This window comes from Anas platyrhynchos, chromosome 4 (genome assembly GCF_047663525.1).
Source record: "Anas platyrhynchos isolate ZD024472 breed Pekin duck chromosome 4, IASCAAS_PekinDuck_T2T, whole genome shotgun sequence".
Taxonomy (NCBI): domain Eukaryota; kingdom Metazoa; phylum Chordata; class Aves; order Anseriformes; family Anatidae; genus Anas; species Anas platyrhynchos.
The window spans coordinates 5,847,392-5,875,113 of NC_092590.1; the positions used below are offsets into that span (position 1 = coordinate 5,847,392).

Here is a 27,722-nt window from a genome sequence, read left to right on the forward strand (position 1 = left end):
AATTGCAGGTTCATTGTAATTTTCAAAGGGTTGTATGGGACTGACAATCTTCAACTCACAGACAATAAATCTTTTTTTGTAATATTTTACTGGACAATCAATTTCAAAGGAAGAGAGCTAACCAACTGTTGTTAATGTCTGTTGCATTTCTGTACCCTAATTTTTTTTAGAAACTTGAGTCTCAGAATGAGAGACTCTTTTACTGAGCAATTTGTTGTTGCTTTTAATAAGAATCCCATTGCCAACATTCATCTTAGTTATTCTTAATAGTTCATTAATCCAGTCATTTATTTACCAAGACATTTCTGGAATCTTTCAGAGCGATTAAAAGTTTCCCTAATAATTTGTGCAACACCATTTTTTCCCTTTGTTTCAACAGATGGGCTTCTGCTCTCTGTGATGAGAAGCACCTTGGTAGAGAAGCAGCAGCAAAAGTTTAGGCCAGCTATGAAAGTACTGCAGTGTGAATAAATAGGAATAAAGGATGCACCCCAAATGGGCTCAAGGAGATGGATGTAGCTCATGGCATCTGTGGAACCAAAAGCTTTTGTAGGTTTTCCTTTTGTAGTCACAATTTGTAAGTGCAAGTGTAGCTCTTAACATAGACATCTTATTAGAGTTTTCCTATCAAGCTCTAAAACCCCAACAGATCTTTGATGCCTGCAAAGCGGGGGCCACTTTGAAAGGCTCACTCAGCTCTGTCTCTGAACTTCCTATTGCTTTTTGCACTGTTAGGGAGCGTGCAAGCTACTTCTTGCCCCAGACACTGTTGTCAAATGATTCTATTTGCTCTGAGATATAGTTCCACGTAAATTACCCCAAACAATAAGTACATCTCAGGCACTAGTAGCATCCATCCCTTGAGACTAAAAAGCTGCCTGTATCCATATAACAAAATTAAGGTAATAACCACCATGGTCTTTCATATTTATTTGCTTTACCATAGACCTGATTCACAGGAGTATCTAAGGTTACTCCCAACTTCATTCCTTATATTACTTCTCCTAAGATTATTCCCAACTTCATTCCTTATATTGCTTCTGTGCTTAGGTAGACAAGTGTAACAGGCTTTGTGATGCACCCTCCGGAAACTGTCTATAAAATGATTTTGCATATACTGGAAGTGGTAGTTGATATAGTGTTATTCTACAAGAGACGTAACTGGATATCATCTGAAAAGGCCAGTAAAAAATGCAGGTTCATTTGAATGCACTTTATTGTAAGATTTGCTTTAAAAAGTGGAAAAAAAAATCATTGCACAGAACTTATGTTTCACAGTAAAACTCACATTTAGTATATACACTATTTAGGACAGGCATTGAATTAAAAATGGCCAAGAGTAGGAAGTAATGTGAAAAATGGAAATATGAGCTACATGTGTTTTAAAAGATGCTTCATTTTTATATCTTATTAGTACAAGAGTGTACAAGAGTACAACAGCATTTTCTGTTGCTATAGACATGAAGACTTAAATGCTGTTCTATGTTTTCTGTAATATTTCGTATGCTTATTTTTTATATGTGGATGGACTTTATATAATATGTATGTGTACACTTCTAATGATGAACAGGTTGTGATATTCCTAGGAGTAAGCAAGACCCTACCTAATAACAAAGTAGGTCATCTGTAATTCTCTTGCATTTCACCTCTTCCCTTAATAATATATTTAATAAGTTTCTTCTAAGTTAAGCGGTCAGTGAAGTGTTAAACCTAAAACTAGAAGTCATGTCTAAAATCCAGCTTCTTAGCAACTCACAACAACTACTTTCAAAATAAGAAGAACAACACTGAGTCATTTATTTTTCAGTATAAGATCATCTCAGCAAATCAAATATCTTTGTGTTTTAGCAAGTTAATAAAGCACGCTTTGAAGTAGGAGTGAAATACAGAAACTTGAAAAAAACATGTATCTGGTATATGGTTTTCTTTTTCAGCGAATCAACCACCTGCTGTAACCTTCTAGGATGTTTCTGATGGATTTCTCTGCCACTGGAAGTAAAAACAAAAGAAACAAAACAAAACAAAACAAAAACAAACAAAACAAAACAAACAAACAAAAAAAAAACACAAACAAAAACAAAACAAACAAACAAGAAAACACCATTCGTAGAATCATAGAATATCCCGAGTTGGAAGGGACCCTTAAGGATCATCAAGTCCAACTCTTGACACCGCACAGGTCCACCCAAAAGTTTAGACCATGTGACTAAGTGCACAGTCCAAATGCTTTTTAAATTCAGACAGGCTTGGTGCAGTGACTATGTCCCTGGGGAGCCTGTTCCAGTGTGCGACCACCCTCTCAGTGAAGAACCTCCTCCTGATGTCCTATCACTGGTGTTTACAGAGGATAGGTCACCTGCCTCTCCACTCCCCCTTGCAAGGAAGTTGTAGACTGCGATGAGGTCCCCCCTCAGCCTCCTCTTCTCCAGGCTGAACAGGCCCAGTGCCCTCAGCCGTTCCTCGTACGTCTTCCCCTCTAGGCCCTTCACCATCTTCGTTGCCCTCCTCTGGACACTCTCCAAGAGTTCAATGTCCTTCTTGTACTGTGGTGCCCAGAACTGCACACAGTACTCGAGGTGAGGCCGCACCAGCACCGAGTAGAGCGGGAGATTGTTAAGGAGAGTTGTAAGGAGACACAATTAAAGGACGTTTTAAAATGATTAAGATGAAATGAGACCTGTAAGCTCGGTGGTATTCCCAGAAAAAAAATACGTTTTGTATTCTGCTTTATTTCTTCCACTCAGCTTGGCATGATTTCAAGAGTATTTCTGTATGCAGGTGCTAACCAGCCTATAGCAATAACACAGCAGGAAAGTGAACACATTATGCTGTTCTTCAAAATTTAAGAAATCATACACGTATTAGAAAGCGGTAGGAGACATTTAGTGTTTAGAAAAATAAGCATTGCTATGATTAATGAACTTCAGTTCTTGGAGACGACGTGTAAGTCTGATCTCTCAGAAGCCTCAAATCAAAAGCAAGACCGTATCATTTTGATTTTTAGCATTATTAACCTGGGTTCCTATATTTAACTGCATCCTCATGCCTTGGTAAACTACAGCTACCTTTCTGGTTGTTGAATGACAGAAAGGGAACTAAGGAAGTAGAAATTCCGTGAAATAAACCTATGCTGGAAATGCTGCTGAATTTTGTTTAACTGGAAGGTGAGCCTGACTCTTCTATAAAAGGAAGGAAATGGCTTTAGGCTCCTATTCCAACTTGTGCTGGAGGAATCTCTAAAGGCTTGGAGTTTTTAACTGGATAAACAGACAGATATTTACATGCAAGAAACTATCTTTAGCACCTGCCAAAATGTAGTGGAAATCCTGTGACAACAGGTTCTTTGGCAAAAGTTGATATTTTTGCTTCCAGGCATGACCAGACCTGACCTAAAAAGTGCAGAGGTGCAGAAAAATATAAAATTAAAAAAAAAAAAAAAGGAGAGGAAAAAGGCAATATAGTTTTTGAAGCTGAGAAATTTCTGCTGCTTGCTTTTTGTGATTGTTTAGATTGGTTTATGTTTCATTCTGGACCATTTTGAGTATTTTTGTTGTTGCTTTTAAGTAAGATGGTCTTCATCAACCTGTATGCTTGTTCACCTTGTCATCCTCAGGCCACCTAGTTGTCCACATTCAGCTCCAAACCAGCAGAAAAGTACCTCATGAAATGGACTTTTGGCACAATATCTAAAAGGAAAAAGAAGCTTTTGCTGAAGTGTAGCTCCTGAGGGAAAAAAAAAAAAAAAGGCATATAAATTAATAAGATGTCAAACAGCTTCTGTACATTCAGGGTTTGGGGAAAATGAGGGACAGTTTCCTCACTGGGAGGGTTTCTGAGAACGTCAGTAATATGATGGTAAGAACTTGTGAACTTCCACTGCCTTCAGTGAAGTTCCTTGGACTTACACCAGCATAATTTACCAGAGCATTGATTTTCAAAACCCAACTTTGTACAGTTACTTTCTTTGTATTACCCTGTGTATGAAAGAAAAAGTTAGAATACGTATCTCTATTTTATCTTAGAAATACATTTTTTGAACAATTCTATTTTGTTCTTAAATTGTTTTGTAGTTACTGAAGAGATTAGGGAATGGCACAAGAGGAGTGCTAGTCTTTGAGGCAAATGTGTGCCTGGGTGGGTTTTTGGAAAACATCTGTTTAACTTTCTGATTGATACTTTTGTAGAACAGAGAGTTATCCACTGTGCTTGCAGTGAATTTGTGCCCTATAATGTCATCAATATAACACAGCCATGATTTGTGCTGTTACTACTTTAGCTGAGAGATAAGTCATGCAGTGCTTGCGGTAACTTTCTGTTGTTGTTATTATTGTTTTAGGAGTAAAAACATTTGTGAACACTCTTTTGCATACAATTTCAGAGCCTCAATTACTACAGTATTTTTCTGGGTTTATTTTGGCACCAGTTTTAGTGTGCTGGTCTACAGCATCTGTTTATTTGCTTAAGTCTTGTCCTAAATATCTGAAAGAAACACTCAATTTCCATTCAGTCACTCAGTTGCTCTCCTGAAAATTGATGCCGCTGTTGATTCTGGGAATATGGTGAAAATGAAATCTCTATGTTTACATGTATTTCTTTTTATTTCTATTGTCACCCAAAGTCACTGTAGCAAGTAAATCTCAGATGGGCTCTGAGTATCCAACATCTACCAGAATGTTGCAGTGGCACATCCTAGACTCTGCTGTAATGAATCCCATAAGAGGAGACAAAGATGATTTTACAGTCAAAAAATAAACAAATAAATAAAAATAAAGATTTATTAAAAATAAGGATAGAACTGATTGTAAATAGATCTTTAATAGATCTATTTGATCGTCCCCCTGTACTCGGCTCTGGTGAGGCCGCACCTCGAGTACTGTGTTCAGTTTTGGGCCCCTCGCTACAAGAAGGACATCGAGGTGCTTGAGCGGGTCCAAAGAAGGGTGACGAAGCTGGTGAGGGGCCTGGAGAGCAAGTCCTATGAGGAGCGGCTGAAGGAGCTGGGCTTGTTCAGCCTGGAGAAGAGGAGGCTCAGGGGTGACCTTATTGCTCTGTATAAGTACATTAAAGGAGGCTGTAGCGAGGTGGGGGTTGGCCTGTTCTCCCATGTGCCTGGTGACAGGACGAGGGGGAATGGGCTAAAGTTACGCCAGGGGAGTTTTAGGTTAGATGTTAGGAAGAATTTCTTTACTGAAAGGGTTGTTAGGCACTGGAACGGGCTGCCCAGGGAGGTGGTGGAGTCACCATCCCTGGAAGTCTTCAAAAGACGTTTAGATGTAGAGCTTAGGGATATGGTTTAGTGGGGACTGTTAGTGTTAGGTTAGAGGTTGGACTCGATGATCTTGAGGTCTCTTCCAACCTAGAAATTCTGTGATTCTGTGTGATTCTGTGAAAAACTCAACAGAAACAAAAATAGTTTATACACAAGTGTTTTCCATCCCTTACTAGGTAGTAGCTTGTATGCTTGATTTTGGTTGCTTCAGAAAACTTCTGACTGGCCAACAGTATGTGCAGAGGCCTCCAGGAGCTTCTCCAGCACTTTTTTTGTTTCCTGTTGTGTCTCATTTACCTCATGGCTTCTTGAACTTTGTCCTCTCAAGTCTGCTCAGTTAGCCCACCACAGTTAGGTGTATTTTCACTCACAGAAAAAACCACTTGACCCTGTCATTTCCTCAAGGAATATTTGCGAGCATAAAGGAAGAGTTTAAAAAACTTCTTTAATTTAAAAAAAAAACAAAACAAAAAACAGACCCCCAAACACACATTCTGTTTCATAAGAAACAAAGAAACAGGTTTTGTAAAGGCAGACTAAAAAATGATGGAAGCTCAGAAGTAATGCCCACGTTTCCTACAATACTGCAGAAATACATGTACATCTGCTGCAGGGTTGCAGTGTTCCTCTTTTTACAACTGTCAAGAAGCCTAGAGATGTAGAGATGTTTGCTGAGATCCTGAGAGTAATAGTCATGTTAGAGAATTTCCAAGGAATTGATTTCTGGTTGATATCACACAGCATCCCATTCAAAAAACAGGTGAGGGAGAACATTTCCTCTTTCTCTGGCACGACATCACCTGTTATTACTTTTCTTCAGGAAAGTTTTGCTGCTTTCAAGTTACATTTCCTTCACAGCACATGTCTGAAGGAGCTCTGCCTCAGGGAAGAGCAAAATTATTTACTTCTATATCCTGTGATACTGGCTAACATCTATATTGCGTGCTATTTTATACCGTGTTTTATAATCTGCTCTGATTTACCACTCAAAACCTTTTTCTTCAAGATGCATCTAAAGAGCTCCTGATCATTTTCATCTTTTCTTTACCACAATTTTGCTTGAAACCATTCCTAATTTCTTCAGCAAGAGAGGAAAATATGATGGCATAGTTCTCATCACTGAACTCAAAGCTGTGTCAGCCTTTCCATTATATAAACTCCTATTTTGAAGAGTTTCAAATTCAGCTATTACAATTCAGTCTAGGCTGGAAACTGGCAGATTAAGTCTTTGCGTGAGATGTGTTTCTGTTAATAAAAATACAAAAAACTGCATTTAGTTGCTCTTGTGTTTCATTAGTCCTTGAGAGACCTGTCAAGTAACATGTAGAATGCTCTTTATGTGCTTGGAAGACCAATTTTCCAAGATGCTGTGTGCTTTTAGCTCGCGGTTTGCCACAACTGCTCAGTTAGTTCTTCAGTATTTTTCTAAAATGTTTTGTTCTACTGAGTTGTGTTTTTTTGTTGTTGTTGTTGTTTTGTTTTTACTGTGTAGACATTCCTATAACATTACTAAGAATGCTTTCTTTCCTTTCAGTAGCATATGCACATTAAGAATGTTAATTCCTATTCCATTCTATTTCCATGCTGTTTTTTAATACAACAGTTAAAGATTCTTTGTATTGAATCATAAGTCGTACAGTTCCTGCTTTGATAGCTAATTTCTACAGAGAAGGGGGACAAAAAATATTAACTGACTCTATTGTTTTTATGGCCAAGAGCTCTTATTGCACCTTATCCTACTGCCGAATTTTACCTACAAGCTCCTTTATCAGAATCAGTAAGATATGGTCCAGTTGTTCTGGTAGATCAAAAATCAGTTCAGGTCAGACACTGAGAGAAATCTTTCCTGTTCTCCAATGGAAGAATAACAGGGGTGATTACTTTGGAAGGAAATAGAAGAAAAGGGAAGGTGCACTTCCTGGCAAAATGTCATTATTGATAATCCTTGTTTTCAGAGTTACAGGAGAAAATATATCTGTTCTTCTCTGTCGGACTTCTGTGTCAGTTAGGTGACGTCAAATTTGAAAAAAGTTCTTAAAACACAACCTTTATTATTTTACTCATTATTTAATACCTTTTGTTGGTATATCCATGTTAAGGGAGAGGTATTTTACCACAGGTAAGCACTGAATCCCTTGTAGGTGAAGGAAACAAACTGTGAAATTAACCCGGCAGAGTGGGCAAAATGCCAAAGGAGGCTAGGTCGCAATTCAGTAAGCATTTAAGCATATGCTGAAGTTTATCCCTTTCCACCAAAGGACTTATATAGGCTTAACTTTAAGTATGTGCTTACATCCCTTTGAAATCACATGATTGAGTGCTTTGGTGCATGTAAATTACTCAAAATTATAGCAGGACAACTAATGGAGATAATATTTTGAAAGAGGAAAAGATGTGTATTAGTAGTAGATTACAGGTAAATACCTGCTGGCCCCATAGAATTCCTCTATTGTATACCTTTATACCGTAACTGTTTTTTAATGACAAAACCCTACATTCTTCAAGCACTCATTGATTTCAGGTCTTTCCTCGCTTCCTTTCATATTTCAAAGCTGGATTTTCCTTCCTTCCTCCTTTCCTCCCTCCCTTCCATTTTTAGGGGAGAACTTGGCTGTGAACACATTGGCTTTGATCTTCAGATACTGAATTCCAGAACTTTTGACCTGACAAAATAGCCAAAATAATTGGACTTAGATTTTTCATCAGGAGAAACAGACACATTAACCTCCTTTTGTGTCAATATAACCAGGGAGCTTTCTTTCATTTTATTATAAATCTCGGCTGTGATAAATATTCACTTCTTAATTGTAAACTATCGTTTTTTCCAGTACAATGCTTCTGCTATTTTTAGGCTCAAAGATCTCTATTTCTTTCTTTCTTTTGCTAACCCACATTTTCTCCCTGGCAGTCTCTCTGTGTTCTACTGTACTTCAAACAATTTGGCAACTAAATGAGTGTTTGAGGCTGATTTAATTCCATTAGCATGAGATGCCAATTAGATGTTTGTAGAAAGACTTTGCTGAATGCTATTTCTTGAATAGCTGAATGAGGCACACTGGCCCGCAGTTATTCAATCCCAGCCAGACTAACAATAATGTAAACTGAATCTCTTTCTGCATGGAGTCACGCTGCACCAAGAATAAACAGTTGATTCACTTTAATTCAAATGGTCTCTTGTTTTAATCATTAAAATAAGATAAGCTCTCAAGAAACGTTCTCATTTGGTTGTACTTTGCCTTGATTCATTTTTATATGAAGCCTTGGCAGACTGACCGATTTTGAAGATGAAAATTGGATAACTTGGAGCAAGGAACTGAGAGCCAGGCTCCTTGAATTCTTTTCCAGCTAAGCTATTCACTCAGAAATAATATATCACAAACTGTGTTTATCCAAGTTAGACAGAGATAATGAGCAAGCACAGCTCTCATGAAAGCCAAAAAGATGGACTTTCTAGTCAATTTCTACTTTTTATGCAAAGAATTTCAAGAATAGGATCGAAAGTGAGGTCTAACCTCCATCCAGGCTGTCAAATGATAATGCTGTGATTGCAGTAATGGCTTTTCTCCTACTAATTCCCAAAGGGCTAGAGAGTGTTCAACCTGGGCATGAATTTCCAAACCTTTCTATAGGCACATATTTATGAAATCTTCTGCCCCAAGCAATGATAATGGTGCTGTTATTGAAGTGAGTCAGGGCAGCCTCTCCATAGTTTCACTATATTGATATAGTTCAAGTTTAATTATTGATAGGGCCATAAAGGTGCTTGGAGGCTTATTGAAATTTATGAATTAGAAAGTATTTTGGTAACTAGTATGAAAACTAAGGATGCCTGAAGATTTTATATACTGTGTTAGATATTATTGTTACTGTTATTCTTCAGTCAGGGGAAGTTTGTCTTTATAATTCTGCTGAAAGAAAAAGAGATTTGCACAGTGGTGCAAAGCAGAGCAAGGTACAATTACATAAATAGCAATGGCTTTTGTCAGTCCTTTGCTCTACTGCAGTTATACCGCTTCAAGTAAGAGTTTCTCATCTGTGATCTTCTGGCAATATCCTGCAAAGAGCCATACTATTGTATTTCACAGTCTGTTACTATGGAAACAAAAATATTTTTAGTAGTGCCTTTCAGCTGAAAATCTCCGTATTTCTAACGAACACTGACTGAGCTGCACAGCACCTGTGGGGCAGGTCAGTGCTCCACGAGTGGGAGTGATAAGGCAGCGAGAGCTAAATGACTGCTCTAAGCTGCAGATAACACTCCACTCGGATTGGGGTTCATATCTCTTGGCTTCATCCTTTGCTCTCACTGCCCTTGTGGAGCACTTTTTTCCCCATGAATGTGAGCTAATGTACAATTCAGTAGAAGATTTCATGAGTTAAAAAGATAAACTGGATTTAAGTAATAATGCATTTTCTTTTGAATTACTTCAGTTATTTTATTAAAAGTATTTTTAGCTATGTTAAATGATTTTTTTTTGTTTTGTTTTGACTATTGACTAATAGACTATTGACTATTCGCTTCTGTTTACAGAAATGTGAAAACAGAGGATGTCTTCTAATGAGAGAAAAAGAAATCATTTAAGGTATGTTATTAGTGGATTGGTCTGCTATCCTTTTTCCATTTTCTTAATCAGAATAACTTCACTTTTGTTGATAGTCTCTTTTTTCTTTCTTCTTCTAGTCCAACCTATGTAATAAGTGCTTGCAGAAAAAAAAAATATGTTTTTTTTTCAGTTCCCTCTATACAATGACTGGTATTCTTGGTACACGTAGGGTGCACCACAAAACACACACCAGTACAATCACTGTTAATGTGCAATTTTGTCACCAGTTGCAGCAGATCATGTGGACTAACCTATTTTCTTATTTGTGAACAGTCTATCTAAAACAAAGCTTAGCTGATCTAGACTGAGAAACTTGTGCTGATGCTATTTCTTCTATTATTTGGGAATATACCTCATTTTCAAAACAGGATCTTGCAATACTACCTTAATTCTTGTTTCCAGAAAGAGCTGCCTGAATTTTCTCAAAAACAGGACTAACTGTGCTATAGAAGCCACTTAACACTCTTAGGAAAACGACTCCTGAAAACACTTCCAAAACTCCAGCTATGTAGCAGCACAATGGTCCAAAACATAGCAAAAAGCAATTATAAAACAGCATTTTGGCTAGAATCCATGAAATCTGTTAGCTATTCTGCAGTGATACGGCTATCATCCCAGAGCTGACTTAAAAAAGGAAATTGAGAAGATACTAAGGACTGGGAAAGTGATAATTTTATCTGGAATGTCATGGCCAAATTCTGAGGACAGCATGTAAATGTCTGTAGAGGGAGGAAAAAAAGCCCTTCAAAATGACCTCACCCAGAAGAAATCCAACTGCCATATGTCCACTTGGCCTGCACTCGGTGCCATAAAGACACTAAGATACATGCAAGGAGGAGAGGGGGTGGTTTCTCCTTTTTTGAGAAAGAAGTATGATGAAATAGCTGTCAATTTGCATCTTGTTTTGTTTATGCTGACTTTTAATCTGCTCCAGAGGCTTGCCAAGATGTAAAACACAGTAATTTTAACATGAAAAATAGACATGTCCTACAGGAACAGCTTACTGTTTCCCCTCTGCCAACCTGACACTATTTAATATCTAGCAAATGAAGACCAATGCATATATGCCCTTTTGTAAACCTGTAAAGCAGGGGCAAAACAATTTATTGATCCCCGAATAATAGATTAGGTAATAGTTTTTCCACTGCTTTTGTGATCACCATTAATGAGCTATAGGAATGTCACTTGTGATGTTATTTTTTGTTTCAGTTTAAATCCGGCTACTACGAAAGCAACGATCAGTGGAATGCAAATTGAGTCCCAGAGTATTTCTCTCATATGGGAGAGGCCCCTGTTCTCATACCCTTTTAAAATTGAAATAGCTCATTCAAAAGCGGTGCAGCTGAGAGGCTTCCACCCAAAACACATCAACACTTAATTAAATTGTGGTGCTATCTGAGAAAAGAGGTGCAGCAATTTCAGTGGCTGACAGCTGAATTTACACACATTGATTTCTATTAGCTGAGGCCACGGTTTCACAATGCCCAGAGTTTGGCAGTGACTGGGCTTCGTGGCATCGTGCCCTCACACCGTGGTTCACTACTCCCAGCTTCTGCCAACACAATCTAATTTGTCTGCAGGCTCTTTTCATGATATAGATGAGCTGAGCTGATTTTAAATCTATATTTCCTTCACCAAAACTTCTCTAAGACAATTCACAGCACAGCCTTTTGAACCATCAGAGGGAAGCTGCACTAGAACCTGGAGTCAAAAAACAAGTGCTGGGGGAAAGCTGGGAAACGGCGCCAGGCTAATTGTAACGTGAGAATGCAACCTGGGACTGCAAATACCGATTTGCTTTCCAAATGAGATCGTGCTCAAAGTTGCCTGCTAGGTCATCAGGGGACTTTCTATGCCCTGTTCTATCATTGAACCTAGCTGTCATTGTTCCTCTAAAAAAAGCCATAAAAACAACAACAACAAACAAACAAACAAACAAAAAAACACCCCACACAATAGAAGCACCATTTTCTTTACTTAATCTTAGGATGTGCCAAGGTTTGTTTTACTGTAGCAGATGAATCGTTTCCTTTGAATTCACTGCTTCATTTCCTTTCCTCATCGGTTGATACTGGAGTGATGATAAACCATTGTCTGGGATTTTTTTTTTCAAGATTTTAGGTTTGGGGAGGTGGTTTGTAAATAGAGATGAAATAAATCAAGATTTTCAACTTTGTGATCAAAGACAACCCTGTGAAAAATCCACAGAGGTGTCCAGTTTAGACTTCTGGGCAGTTTAGACTTCTTTAGACTTCTAGACTTGATGGGACAATGTCACCTAACACTTCAGTACTGACACTAGTGTGGGCCACAATAAAATTTAGAGCAGTGTCAGACCTCAGCGGATCCTCTTGACTGAAACAGCCTTTGCAGGATGTCCCAATAGCCAAGGGTTGCCGGCTTGTAGAACTGCAGTAAGCTTTTCTCCTATGACACAAAAGGCAGTAAGGAGAGACCGTAGTTCTGTTGTTGCAGGTTTATGCCATCCTAGTTGGGGAGAGCTTCAGAATCTGTTGATAAATCAGATTTTCAGATGTGAAAACAGAAAGGGCTGGTGGGGTTAAAAAAGAATATATTTCTGTTGTGGTCATCTTGGAGCAGGCTGTCACGATTCTGCTGTCAGGTAAATGCTGTAGGGTAGGCCTCCTGTCTTTCAGTATTGCTGCTGAAAATGGAGGAAGAGATGTGCTTATCTGAACGCGATCCAGGAGCTTGGGGCTGGAACAAGACATGGATTTCACTCCCTCCTCTGCCTGAGGATGGCTGAGCCTTGGTGTAATTTGAAGGCAAGAGACAAAAGTGAGCTCAGGAGGAAGGGGAAGGTCTCATGCCCTCACCACGAAGCTGATTGTTTTCTCCAGGTTCTTTCTGAGTGCCCAAGTCCTCCTTTGTAAAGGAGTCACAGGCACCTCGGACCTGAGCTTAAATAAGGCCTGCGGGCTGCAAAGTTAGGTTACAGTACTTTTGGCTTGTTTGTCTCCTATGATAACATCTGTGTATTCTCATTTAGGAAAGATACTGATTTTGTTGATGTTGTTTGTTGGGTTTTGTGTGTTGTGTTGTTGTCTGTTTGTTTGTTTTAGTAGTAGTGGTATTTCATTTTATAAAATGAACTCATAATATATGAGGTTTTCTACATCTTATTTTGAAAATTGTTTTGAAACAAGAAAGATACAATGAAAACCTTATTAATTTTTTTAAAAAATAGCGTCTTTGATTTTAATAGGATTATTTTCATTCTTCTTCCCTCAGAGAACAAAATATATTGTTGTGCTTTGTTGTTTTTCTTGCATAAAGGATTTCTCTAAAATGTTGTATCAAACAGGATAAGCAGCCAGATCTGCCCTTTGGACTCTCTTGCTGATAGTGCTCTTCCCAGTCCTGGGTTTAAAGAAACAAAACAAATAATCAACCAAGCAAGTATTTCCTTAGCACTTGCAGGTCACATTAAAGCAGCGTAGTAGTACAATATCTGCATCTGTGTTCTCACTCCTGCATACTTTTCACTGACATTTACTAGGGGTTTGGAATGAAAGAAATCTATGTAGGAGCTCCTCAAATGGTGTTGGCAAAGTGAGGTAGACCCTTTGTATCTTCAGTTTAATAATGTTTTGCATAACAGAATACATGCGGCGTTCATCTCTGCACTTTGTGAGTGTCGTATATTTAATAGTTTCAATGAACAAGGAGCTCTCAGGAGCAGGAGTAGATTTGTGATTTCTCTCCTACAGAGAAAAAGGGGTTGTTAATGCTACCTAGGAGGAGAGACTTTTTGAAAGCTTGGTGATGGAGCTGTTCAGTATGAAGGCCTTTGCAGAGTGAAGTAAGAAGGAAATTTGAAGTCTATGGGAAGAAATTATGTCAGGAGGGCTAACCCTACAAAGTACATGGGAGTTATTGCAGTTGAAAGGAGAATTTGCTGTTTCTGGATGGTGCCCAATGAACCTTCCAGCTTCCCTCTCTACTTGTTTCTGGAGATCTCATCGCTCCTGTTCTAATTGAGGCTCCCTTTCCAGCAGTTACCTCGGTCCCCTTCCTTATGTGTGCTTTGAAGCTTTAACATGGGCCCAATCATGGTTTTAAATGTACAGAACTGGCAGGACTGTAGAGAACTCAGCCTTTTTTCCGAATAGATCTGATTGCTGGTACGTTTGTTAAAAGCAAAGGGCAATTGGGCCTTAAGTGCCCGAGACCCCCTTTCCCAAATGGAACAGAGGGCTTCCAAAACCACAGCTCCGGACATACCTTGCCAGCTCAGAGCGATGCAAGGACTTTATGGTTGTTCCAGAGCAGTATGGCAACCCTAATAAAATTAAAAAAGGAATGAGCCTTCTTCAAAAAAATCTCTTTCAGGTCAGTGATTCCCATAGCGTAGCCCACCCATGACAAATTGCAAGTTTGTAAGGCTCATTGGAACCCGCTGGGTCTCATGCAGTGTATTAAATATCCATAAAAGAGTGACACGGTGGGGGGAATGCCTGACATATATGAATTCAGTCTATTCCACTTGCTTTTGCTTCCCCTTGAAAATGGAAAGCAATTACTTGCGTTTCTAGCAGAATCCCCAAACAGTTTTTAACAAATGTCAGTACCAGCCAGTACCACTAATTCTCCTCTGGAGGCCCAGAAAACTTTGCAATTCTGTATTCATTTACTAATTCATCTGGCAAAGTAAAAAGCTCTCATTGTTTCCATAAAATGAACTGTATCAGCTCAGAAATTCCTTTCCTTTATAATTGATCTGCTTTTTCTCCCTACGTAGCCATTAAGCCTGGTTTTTACCTATACCTTAGTACTTCCTTAGCATCTGAGCATTCTTACGGTTCTTTTCTCTCATTAGCCATAAATTTTCCATAAATTTTGTCTGGGTCCCAAGCTATTCTCTTAGTCTATGAATATAACTTCCCACTAGAGAAACTTTGCCATTTTTTTCTTCTTCTTTTTGGTTTGCACACCTGTTCTTCTCTCATGTTTGAGCATCAGGATGTATGCCAATTGGCTCTTTTTTCACGATGCTGCCAATTACTTCCAATCATTACTTCAGTCTTAAAATATTTAGAGCCCGGGAAACACCTAGGATTGCTCCCACATGTGGTTGGGTTTTGTTTTGATTTGATTTGATTTTTTTTTTTTTATGGTATCTGTGATGAACAAAATGGTTCACTCAGGCTAATAGCAACACTTCCTGGCTCGTACAGTTTTAATATTTCATGGCTCGCCACCAAACAAGAGGTCTGTATCAGAGCTCAGAAGCAAGCTCCTAAATCCCAACCCAGTCCTTCAGTTGCATCCTCTCTTACAGTAGCATTGGCTGGAGAAATTGTAAAAGGAGAAGAGAAAGAGGGAAAAACAGGACTGCTTTTTAAAGGACATGACTCCCTTTTCCTTTTTTTTTTTTTTTTTTTTTTACATTCCTTTCTTTCTCACCTTTGCCAAATATGGTCTCCAAGCCCATGTTTGGGAAAGCAGAAAGAGATCATGCTGAAATGATCTAGGCCTGCCAGAAAAGAATGAAGCCAGCAACTATCCAGTATTTACTTCTGACTGTGTTATACAACTTCACATCTGTAACAAAGCAGAGGAAAGTATGATGTGATCTGTTTTAATTAGGCAGCACCGGCTGGACCTTTTCTCCTATTACTTGTTTTCCTTTTTATTTATTTATTTTTTTATTTTTTCTGAGAGATCTTTATTGCTTAATGAGAGCATTGTGGCTGGTATTTATTTTTGTGATTCAGATGTGGATTCTGCAATTCTCTTTTGCCTCATCCTCTTCTATATTGTAAAATGCCCAAGGACTCGACCCATTTCTAACCCATCAGCAATTAGGTGGGAACCCTAAGATTCATGGTCTTTGCTTCTGCCAACAGCTGCATGCATCTTTTACCTGCTTCACAGAAGCGGTGGGATTCTTTATGGTAGCGATTTTGAGCACGTGTGTACACCTTCATAGGACATGGGGAACAGTCGGTGTAGGACAAAGGAAATCACACAGAACATAGGCTCCATTTCATGATGCTCCCAGCTCCCATTAGGAGCCAGCAGGGAGAGAGCGCTCCCACATGCCTTGCGGCAGCTCTTGTACACTGTGAAAATCCTTACCATGCCGACAGACTTATCCTAGGGTTACTGATGTACTGAATTACTTGACCTTGCTAGCTTCCTGAAAATCAGAAACATGTTTTCTGATTACATCAGTATTTCTGCATTCCCGCTCTTTGTAAAAGGGGCACTGAAGAGGTTGCATTTGTGTATTATATTGCATGTAAATTGTAATAGGTTTCTTCTGTACCTGCAAGAATTTCCACAGAATTGCATGTATAGCATTCACAGCCTATGTTAATGATGATTATAAAGTTATTCTTCATTGGATTAGACATATCCATAGTACCTTTGCCAGTTCAAATATGCTGAAACAGTAAAGCCAATTCTCTTGACATTACTCGCTGCAGTAATTCCCAAATAATCAGTTTGCCATACTAACTAATGGATCTGCAACGTATCTCAGTCATAAACCACATAATGCATCATAAGAACATAAAACACTGTTGCTTGAGAAATGCGAAAGCACAAATCAAACTGTCCAAGTTCAGCAAGGAGTCAGCTGCAAACATATCCTTTTTTTCATATCATGCTATCAAGTTTTAATTCAATTTTCTAGGAAAATCTAGTTCTTAAAAGCTTTACTTGGTAATCTAGATGGACTCTCTTTAGTGCAGCCTCATTATTTAGCCATATAGAATTCAGTTAAAAAATATATATATTAGCAAAATCATGATGTTTTGTATATAATCATACTTATAGAGTTTTTGCTTCTCCAGAGATATCATTAAAAAAAAGCTACCTGGCTGTTGTTAACTACGTTGTTTTGCCAACAGATTTCTATCAGACCTTGCTTAAGTAGATTTCCTAGTTTTTCATTTCAAAGTGCTTATTTGTTTCTAATAAGCAGTTATTTATATGCATACTTGTTTTATTTTCCTCTCTTTACAAAAAGGAATATCTATGCTTAAAAGCAGGAACGTGGGTGGTTTTTTTCCCCCCAGTTTTACCTTTTGGCTGACTTTCTTCTATCCTGGCATAAAAAAACTTCCCAGGGTGTCATTCAGCCTGTATGGGGTTGTACATAGTGCTCACAGTGTTCAGTGAGTCTTACGTGCATAGGAAATTAACTGTTGGAAAATAAATCATCCTGAACTGATTCCAAAAGCATTTAGCAAGTGTGCATGTGTGTGTGTTTGTGCTTGTTATTTGCCTATGTGAATTTAGTTTTCATATCCACAAACTGGTGCTCAATTACCATAGAAACAGCAATGTTCGTACGTATACTAAAATCACTTCAGTACATGATATTAGAGCAATTTGCATCAGTGTTCAATTACATTTTCTTTTTGAAGAATTGCTATAACAAAAGAAATACATCCTTAAGCAAATCTCTGATCAGTGCAATAACAAAAAAGCAGACAGATTGTTAGAAGCACAATGTGTCATGCAGTAATTTCCAAAGAGCTAACCATATTAACAAAGAAAATACTGGTACCAGTTTTACTTTAACTAGTGAAGTTTTACTGAGTTCTACTGTCCCTTCCTGCTGCCCTTAACTTCATCTGATTACAGAACCGTCTACAGTTTGAAACTGGGTTTATGGGTCACCCTTCTTACAGGTGAACAGCTGGCAAAAAAGAAACAAAAAACCACTACATTTAAAGTGCAAAATATGGGGAAAATATCATAAATATAAAACATATTTGGCAGAGTCCTCACTGGACTCTCCAAAAGGCAAAATAATGTGGATCTGTGAGACTAGCATAACAGTTCTGAAGGTAAGCAGAGTAACATCAGTCTCGGTCAAATCCCACTGGGAAAGTCATCTTCCTAGCTGGTTGACTAGAGCCAATGATAAGCTGGGCTGTGGTGATGGTAGTAGGCATTTTTCCCCAAACTTAGGAATTCTTACAGCTGTTTCTGTGCATCAGGAAGACAGATTGTTCATAAAATTGTCCAAAATGCTGTTGCCTGACAAAACCTTTATCAAATCCATCACTCTGTATCCATAATACACAGCTTTACACATCACAGCTATTTTAGATTTGTTCTTCTTAATTGTGTTGGGCAAATTACAGGTTCCCAGGAGCCTAATTAGTGATTAATGGCTCTCTACAAGGCGTAAAAGTGACTCAAAGAGAATTTGTGGCACGAAATGTTTGAGGTCCCATCATGTCTAATTTCCAAAACTATCTAGGATTGTTTTCTTGCTAAACTAGTCCAACTCGCCATGTCGGCACAACCTGTTTGATGTAAACTGACTACATAGGAGGAAAAGCAGAGATGATGTCTCTACTGCAGACAATTAGAAATGGGTTACACCAGGGTATCTTGGCAGTTTTCAGATGTCAGTATACATCTAAACAGTCTTGGAACAATCTTAATCAAATTAAGGTCATTTTAACTTGGCCTACAAGTGACCTCACAGGGAATTTAGCTAATCTCTTTTAACATTCCCACTGCAATGACCTCTGATTGAATTTTCTTGTGTATCCCTAAGCAGGCAGCCCTCTGTGTGATATATTGGAATTCCACAGTTCAATGATCTGTGGAAACCATTGGCAACAAGCAGGTGAATAGAAAGCCTTGTAGTTCAGAAGTCGTGGGACTTACACATGCAAACCGTCAGCAACTCAATGTTAAGTGATCTAAGAGTCTAGACCCAACGTTGCACACCTAAATGTTTTTACCCACAATATTTTACCCAAGGGAGTCTTTTTCTGAGTATTATGCTGTACATTGGAAACAGGAGACTTGGTTCAAGGCTCCAGATCAAAGTTTGATCAGTACAATACCTTCCACTTGAAAATTAATATGTCCACAGCATTAGTCATACAATATGGAAAGTAACTCAAATTTCCTATTTCATGCCACTGAGCATATTCAAGTTACGGTTTCCAAGGAATTAAGGCCTGCAATGAAGGGTTATTTGTTTGGTGTATTTGAAATGAGCCATCTAAGAATAGAAGTGAGGGTTTGGTACATATTGTTAATAAGTCTGAGGGGTCTGCTCTAACCGAGAGATTAGTCTGGTTCTTTGTAAACCAAGACATTGAAATGAATGTCTCCAGCAGGATGGTTGAAACTAGACAAGAGAGCGATAGGAAAATGGCATTGGTTGCAAGACATACTGTTCTGGAAGAGACCTAGGTTTTCAGATCCAGGTTTCTGCCATAACAAGCAATTGCATTTTCTAGTCACATTTATGCAGTTGCCAAGTCAGTCTTAAATCTGTAGCAGTCAGCACAGTATGCAAATGCAGGGCTCTTTGCTTTTCAGTAAGCAAGTTGTGTGTTTTGCCTAAGTACAGACCGTGATTTTAACAGATGACTTTGAGTATCCAAATAAATATTTTTAAGTTGTAATTTAAAACAGGTTTTGATCTATGCATTCTTCTAGTAAAATCAAAATATATTTTGGGGCAAGTATATATTAAATTATCGATGTTTATGCTTTACCTCGTTTAGCTCAGTGACAGGTCACCTGGCAAATCATACAGCATTTCTTCTGTTTATTCCTTGATTTTTCCAACCTAAGATCTTGCTTCTGTGTAAAAGAGATGTTTTTATCTGTTTTTATCATTAATACTGGCTTTGGATCCAATTCTTTGGATTTTGCTTCTGATAAGCATTTCTATTAAGAAAACTCCACAGATGGGAATGCAAACAGAAGGTGAAATACAGCTAAGTGCTGTGCTCCTAGCTCTTACAATTTTATCACAAGCTGAAAACTTGCTTATGGACTCAACGCCAATTGTGAGAGAAGGAAAAATGAATAGAGGTTATTCATGGTAAAATCATTTTTTTTTTTCTAAATAATAAAAAGTTTTAAAAAATGCATTTAAAAAATAACTCAAAAATCAGAAAGCAGATAGGACCCAAAACACATTAGATAAATATCTTTTAAAATTCCATTGAAGTTAGATGTCTGACCCATGATCTGAAGGCAAAGAGCTTTGGTGATATTATAAATGTCCATGAATACATATATTATTTTTTACATTGGAGATAATATTAGATGGAATTTCCCAGAGCCTTGGAGAGCTTGTAGATTACTATCTCTTTTTCTAAAACCAAGAGGGATACAGTTTTAATGTGATTATAAGTGTACATTTCTACTTGTGAGACAAAAAGGCTCCATGGTCCTTCCCGATTCTTGATATTTCTTGATATTTCACACAATTCTATTGCCCAAAATACAATTTATGTTTTTAATTTGTGAAGGTTCTGTAGTGGAAGCTTAGACAGCACCTGCCATTCCTATGTCCACACATCTCAGTTTTTGTGGTAGTATGAGTTACTGGTCTTACAGAGCGGACGAAAGAACCTGTGGAATAATAAGCATCAAAAATCAGTGGAAGCCACTGTTGTTATCCGTATCTTTTTGTATATATTCATGTGTGAATACCTATAGCGTATCTATTGTGTGTGTACCTACATAAACATTGACCTACCATCAGCTGGAATATATTTAAGGCTTAAGAATAAATTTTAACAAAAATATGTAGTTAAGGCATATTCCTAGGGAAGAAATGTAACTTGCGGATGAAATAGCTTAGGACTTTTTTTGGTTGATACTGAAACTGCTGATCCTCAGCTGAGGAAATGACAGTTCCTCAGGTCTTTTCCTCTGTTGCATGCGGTGATGGTTTACATTTCACAGCATTTATGAGGCCTGTCACTGGGGAACTGAGGAAATAAACAAAAAGGCAAAATTCACTGCAAGTTGTGGCAGTGGTTTTAACAACTTCAGGATCACGACACTACGGTGGTTTCTGTTATTCCGAGGGCTTTATCCACAGCTCACCAGAGAGGGGACCATTTCCACAGACCTCAGTGGGTTCTGCTTCAGACTTTTTCTAGACTAGGCTAACCAACCATTCCTTAGCCCAAAGGTGTTCCTAGTGTCTGTAGGATCGTGCAACAGTGTCTTCAGTTGCACACTGCAAAGGAAACAATTACATCTGGGAAGCTACCTGCAGCCGTCTGTGTGCCTGCATCTGCTCACACAAAGATGTTGGCACAAAATTTCAACTCATCTCCAATCTGTGGCACAAAGCCAAATATTTGTTGTGAACTCTAAGGGAATGGCAAGGCAATAAGAGATATCTGTTCTACCTTGTGAGGATTTCTACAGAGCAACCATTTCTTTTTCTGTTAGAAACATACACAGATTTCTAACAACAACGTGTGCTTTGAATGCTCTGCCCATTACTTTTCTGCACAGGATAGGTATTTGCTTCCCTACATAACATGCAGCACCGCAAAACTCATTAGGTAGCATAAAAGTATTACTGTTCAGTGTATGAAAAGATTTGTCCCTGGTGGAGCTAAGCTTAATGACACTGTCAGTAGCACAGAGCTGGCAATGAAGTATCTGCATGGGTAATTCATCCCAAATGGGAAGGCAAGGAGACATGAGGTTTTCATTTCAATTACTCCCTATCTGTGGTGGAGGAAATGCTAACCCACCTGGGAGAGCAACTTGATTTTATTGCAGGACTGTGTCTATCTAAAGTCCTCTCCCAGGAGCCGGCCTGTGTATAAATGAGTCTTGTGCAGTGCTGCTTGCTCGGAGGATGAAGGAAGGAGCGGTTAACGGGGGCAGATAAGAGCTGATCTGTGATGAGGTTACAGGGCAAGGTAACAGACCCTATTGACAAATCTTAACTCTGTTTTTTATAGTAAAGGAAATCTTTCTTTCAGCGTGATCTTCCTGAAACAGGATTTAAGCTTCCTCTTTCCCCTCCCAGTGTCTGCTCACTCGTGGAGACATTTCCAAATGCTTGAGTGTAATTGGAAAGACAGCCTGGTGGGGCTCATTGCATGTGCTTGGCAGGAATTGGGAGTGGGGGAGCTGCCTGGAAGAGAGAACCTATGAGAGTGGTTTCATCCATGAGCATGGGACAATGCTGGGGTTAGATGTAATTAATCCAAGCAGCGCTGTGTGTACTATTACCAGTGCTGAATACTGAAGAAGTGTTCCTAGGAAGTTCTTAGGTTATGGCATATCCAGTTTGGGAAAGCAGGGGATGGTAGGGTGGTATGTTTTCATCAATTCTGGCAATCATCCAGGCCCAGCTGAAATCCTGTTTAATATCTGGAGCTGATGGTAACTTTCAGAATGCCCGCGAATTCCCAGAGGATGTTATAGAAACCCCCGACCTGTGAAATTTAAGCTTATTGTTATTACTTGCACTGTAGTAGTGCCTTGAGACTCTAATTTGCATGACATGCTCCTATACAGCATTTAGGTTGGAACTTATTGCCCTCTGTAGAATCTACAAGGTCACATTTTATGCTTTTTAATTACGAGTGGATCTTAATCAGCGATTTTTGATTGTCCTAGTGTTGAGAACACCGCTTCCTCCAGACCTTACCTTTCTGTGTGATCTTAGAGTGAATTTTCTAAATATGAACAGGTTTAAAATATAATATGATTAATGAATTCTTTTTCTGTGTTATCTTTTGGTTCCTAAGCAACACTTATTTCTACCAAATTAGTTATTTCTTGATGCTCTGTGACATAAAATATACAGGAGTTCTGCTGAACGCCTTAGTCGATTTGTAGTGTCGTGTACTGGTTTTGAGAATCCCAGACTTGGATCTAAATCAATCCAAAAATGGTTAGATGTCACTTACATGTACAGCTGCTGTAATTAATGTTGGAGTATTGGTGGTTTCATCCTAACTCCTGGTGGAATAGGTGCCTGCATAAAAAAAGGCTCACACAGCCATTATTCACAACAAGTGATTTACTCAGCAACACCAGGCCAGATAAAAGAGTAATTTTGGAAATGACTTTTCTGTACAGCTAGGCGTCCTTTCCCCCCAGGCAATATATTAGGGTCTCACAAGGCCTCATATCTGCACTGCAACTTTAATGAAGTTTATCCATGGCATATGTATCTCCAGTTATACTAACGTATGTGTCCTACACAGTCGGTTGAATAATCATAAGAAAGATAGGTAGCAGTGTCTCACCCTAGTGGAAGAACTGGCCAGAAAAGAAAACCCTTTATGTACACTGTATGTGCACCAGTTCAAATGCTGCAAGCAGTGACCAGGTCAAACAAGCATACCAGGTTGTAGGTTTCATTCTCCAATTCAGGTCTTATACACGTTACTTCAGTGGTGTTACAGAAGAGGTTTCAAGTGGCATTGCTGTTGTCCCAGCTACAGCAGTTCCACGGATAGATGAAGAGGTTGTGCCTACTACAGAGCACTCCTGCTGCTTTCTAAGGAGTGACAGAACCCACTTGATGAAAATGTGAATAACAATCTGAAGAAATTCACACCACAAAACAGCATATATTTTCAAATCCACAATAACTAACATTTCTCTTGACATGTACTATGCTAGCCTGTGCTTAGATAATTTACCAAATTTTCACAGAATGTTATTTTATTTAAATATCGAAGAGAGATCTGTAGCACATTTCCCCTTAAAAGCCATGATATTTTTTCTTCTGTCATGTTCTGTCTCTTACAGTGTTTTTTGCATATACATGTATAAGCAGACAGTGAATACAAATAGTTGATTCATGGGTGGGGCAGCATCAAATTCAGAAACGAAATAACATAGAGAAGTGTATGAGTGACACTGATTGACAACTGGAATAGTGCACCAGGCTTGTAATGGATACTCTAGTTTTTAAATTAAGTCTGAGCCCCTTTCTAAAGCATGCTCTCAGATGGTTGTAAGGGCATAAAGTCAGGAAAGTTCTATAGTCTGTTACATGAGCGCCTACATAGAAGATCATGGTGGGGTCTTCTAGCTTTAGAGTCTACAAATAACTTTGTTAAGTCAAACTATGTGTGCTTTGAAAATCCCACTGCTTAAACTCACGGTAAGCAAATATGAAAATTCTTACGGTATGTACTTGTATGTAGTCAAGGAGTATCACTAGAATGTGCTATATCTCTTTTGCTATCAAATAAACAGTATTTGCATCTCAGCAATATAACAAGGGGATGTGTTCAGAAAAAAAAAAAGAAAAAAAAAAAGATTAACTTTTTTTATTAGCAGACTGTTTAATAGAACTTAGAAAATGGAATGATTTCGGTATGAGGAGAGACTAAATAAACTTGGACTTTTCAATAGTCTCCTCTTCAAGACTGGAAAAGTATCATTGTTTATTTATATAATCCTAAATCTTGTGAGGAAGATGTACACTGAACTGTCATTCATTCTTTCAAGCAATATAAGAAAAAGGGATGCCTTGCAGTCCAGCAGGTGGTGGTTTTAAAGTAAATAATAGAAGGGGATATTTCTCACAGCACATTAACCAAACCATGACATGGATGCCAAGAGTGGCTGTAAGACCAAGTCTATGAGCAGGTTTGATTCCAAACTATGTTATTTCCAATTTGGTCATTGGTTGTGATGCAACTTCTAGCTCAGGAAATCCCCAAACTGCTGGTTGCTAGAACAAACCCACTTCCTAGGCAAGAGGCATTTCGTACTGACTCTGGGTAGAGGAGGAATATGAAAGGAATATGAAGAAAGGAATATGAAGAAAATTCCTTGTTTTGTATTATACTTTGTATATATTTTGTATATATTATATTTTATATATATTTTGTATATTTTAGCTTTATTGTTTTTTCCAGCACATACAGAAGGAATGCAGTTAGCAGTTTTCTGATAGGACCGGTTAGTTCTGCTTTCAAATTTAGCCCTATTGTTTGCTGTGTGAATAGCTCCAATTGCTGAAATATGTAGGTGACATTTATGATTTATTTCCTAACACTTTCCAACAGTACTGACATTCTAGCAGCTAATAATTCTGAACTAGAAACCAGATGAACTAAGTGGCCTGCTTAAAGCCACAGCAGTAAGGTGTTGGGGTATCTGTTTTCTGCAGTTGTTGGGTTTTCTATCCTTTTTTTTTTTTTTTCTAAAAAATATTAACAACCCGAGAGCATTTTCCTGTAAAATCTATGATCTTCTTATGATTTCTGTATTGACTTTGCTCCCCAAATTTATAGTTAGAAATGTCAGTATAATCATGTTGAAATAAGCAAGCAAAATCCCAGAAAAAATGCATCAATTGCCCATTTATCTTAATTTCATTCAGTGGCTTAATGTAGGCCCCCACAAACCTACTGAGACACAACTCGTTGGCAAGAATGTGGCGAGCTGATTGCTCTACCTACAGCTGATTAAAAGCAATAAGTGACAAGAAAGTTAAGCATTGCGCACAACTTCCTTGCTTTTTCTTATCCATTACCAGTAATTTAATTATATCAAACAGAAGTGTCAATACTGAGCCAAAACCAAAACAAACAAATAGACCAAAAAAACAAAACAAACAAACAGAAAAAACCCTGCGGATTAGGGAAAAAATATGAAAAATCTGAATGAGAAGTATATTGTTAGTTTTAGCTCTCTACATTTGTACACTCAACTCATGGTCAAAATTCCGGATAGATGTTTTCATTTGAGAAATCGCTGTGGCCCATGATCAATCTTGTGTATCCCAAAGGTAATACTCTGAAGGACTGCAGGACCTAGTGAGTTTAGATAACATTGTCCTGATGATCCATATGAATCCTAAGCTGGGACACTGCTGCCAGGAGTGAAAGAGGTGTCTGCTTGCTTGCTTTTTCTCCACTTGTAATAACTCTACTAAAAGAACTGAGAATTGGAAGAAAGGAAGCACTTGGCTAAGTATTGCTCATGCAAGTAGTACGTTGTAAGAGCAGGAGCCCAGAAACCGTTCTGTCATGCTTTGGTAGCATAATGAAGGTGTTTTTTGCTTAATCTTCCATGCCATGTACATAAAATAAAAATACTTCAATAATATTGTTTAGAAGACATTCCCCCCATGTATACTCACCCTACTATAAGTATGGAAACAGGTGTACTGATTTAAAAAAAATATATATATATATATATATAAAAATATATATATATGCCAAATTGACTCTAAATTTTTTAGATTTGCATGGGAAACAAAGAACCAGTCTACTGTTCTGCAGAGCAATTTGGCAGACCAAAAACCCCATAAGAGCAACTGGAGTGTCAGTATTATGAAATAGGAAGGCAGGTGATTTCAGACTGGTGTGAAGCTGTTATGAGAATGCAAGCCTAAAGAAAAGAAGAGTTATTATTGCTTTAAGCTTTTCAAAGTGGCATACTTTACATTCCAGGCAGGTATTACTGGTTGACAATATATTCTGTTAGCATAAAATGAATGTAAACAGAGGCAACTGCTTATGCTTTGGTCTGCTGTTTAATTTTGTTTTGTCAGTCAATTCATTTTCCAGTCTTATCCTCCTAGAATCAAGGAATTCAGCATGAATCAACCCAACTACTTTGGGCTTTTTTTTTTTTTTTTTCGCAGTACAAAATGAGGCCCAGCACAACCCTTATAGTTCCAACTGGATCTTAAAATCTAGTCTTCCGCATTATTTTCTCACAGTTAGGGAGCGTGCAAGGGGGAACACACCAAAAATTAAATGCATGAAATACAAACTTTCAAGCACACATATATGTAATACCAGTGTCTCAAGTTCCTTGCTCTGTTGTATGGAGCTTCAGGATCTCCCAAGACATCTGCATAACTGTCACCAGACCTTGTCAGGACACTAAGTAATGCTCAACCATGTCTATTAATGATGACTGTCTTGGACACATTCATGACAGTTTAGTGCATGTTACCTTTCTTATGGTATTTTGAGAAGACTGCCCGTTTCTCGGTATAAAATTGCACTCTGCAATCCCTTCCAGTAAAGTGCCCTTCTCATGAAATATTTATTTGCAGATCCTGAACCTCCAGCCATCCCTAGCTTTTTTGTTTGACCTTGTGATTAGTTTTTAAGCATCCACACTTCTTCAGTGACACCAGAATAAGTTTCTAACAGTGTATGTTTCAGTTCAGGTCCAATTGTTTTAATTTTCCTCTGAATAAGATGTCAGTGCTGGGCAATTTGTGTTGCACTGGGGCTTTTGTGAGATACAGCGCTATTATATTCAATCAGATTTTTATTAGAAATGCTCTTTTGGGGTTTAGTAAGGTGTAAGAAGGATAATTATGTAGGGGTAGTGGGAGTGGTAAAGGCATAAGAGAAATAAAACTTAAATATGTGCATGTTTTGCTCTAAGCCAACTTTTCCAGTAGGTGATCTGTAACCAGGAGCCATCTATAAGTTTATGAGCTTTGCTTGAATATTAGAATTCAATTGACCAACCCCATCATTCTGCATCACTTATGAAACTTTAAAAGCATTTTCTGTGAAATATGGTTTTCACTGCCATTTCCCTGTTCTAGTTGTGCTAAAAAATTACAGCCTCTGGCTTCGCACATTCTGACCATGGTGCACCTTCCTGGGCTTCAGCAATACAAAGCACAATGTGTTCCTTTCCTCCGATAACATTCCATTTGTGAATGCCCCTCCTGTGACTTTTTTGACTGGTTCATCAATTTGAGCTAACTGGGAAAGAGGGAAAGAACACCCTAAGTTCGGTGAGTTTGGGGGGCACCCAGGTACAGGAAGGAAGGAAAGTGGGGAGAGCCATTCCCACAGTAGCAGCTGGTGGACAAGCGATACTTGCACGCTGGTGTGTCAATTGGTGTGCACAAAATTCCAGGCTCACCACAGTAAATGCTGCCCCGTGGGCATATCAAAGACTGTGGAGATGAAGCTGGAGAAGAAAGAGAAAGGAAAAAGAAGAAACCAAAGATGCAAGGTTATACCAGCACTGTGCAAACAAAATGATCCAGTTGGTTCAATAAGCGTCACTCTGCCTAGTATGAAAGAACAGCAGAAGAAAACATACTGCAATAACATGCACTTGTA

General features: G+C 38.4%; 1 protein-coding gene across 1 annotated transcript in view; it reads left to right on the forward strand.

Annotated features, from left to right (window-relative positions):
• Positions 1-27,722, forward strand: part of ARSJ (arylsulfatase family member J) — a 180,165-nt gene that overhangs the window by 52,887 nt on the left and 99,556 nt on the right. Inside the window, exon 3 of the mRNA XM_072036893.1 lies at positions 9,801-9,852. Coding sequence (XP_071892994.1) covers positions 9,818-9,852 — 35 coding nt within the window. The 5' untranslated portion in view covers positions 9,801-9,817. The remainder of the gene's footprint in view (positions 1-9,800; positions 9,853-27,722) is intronic.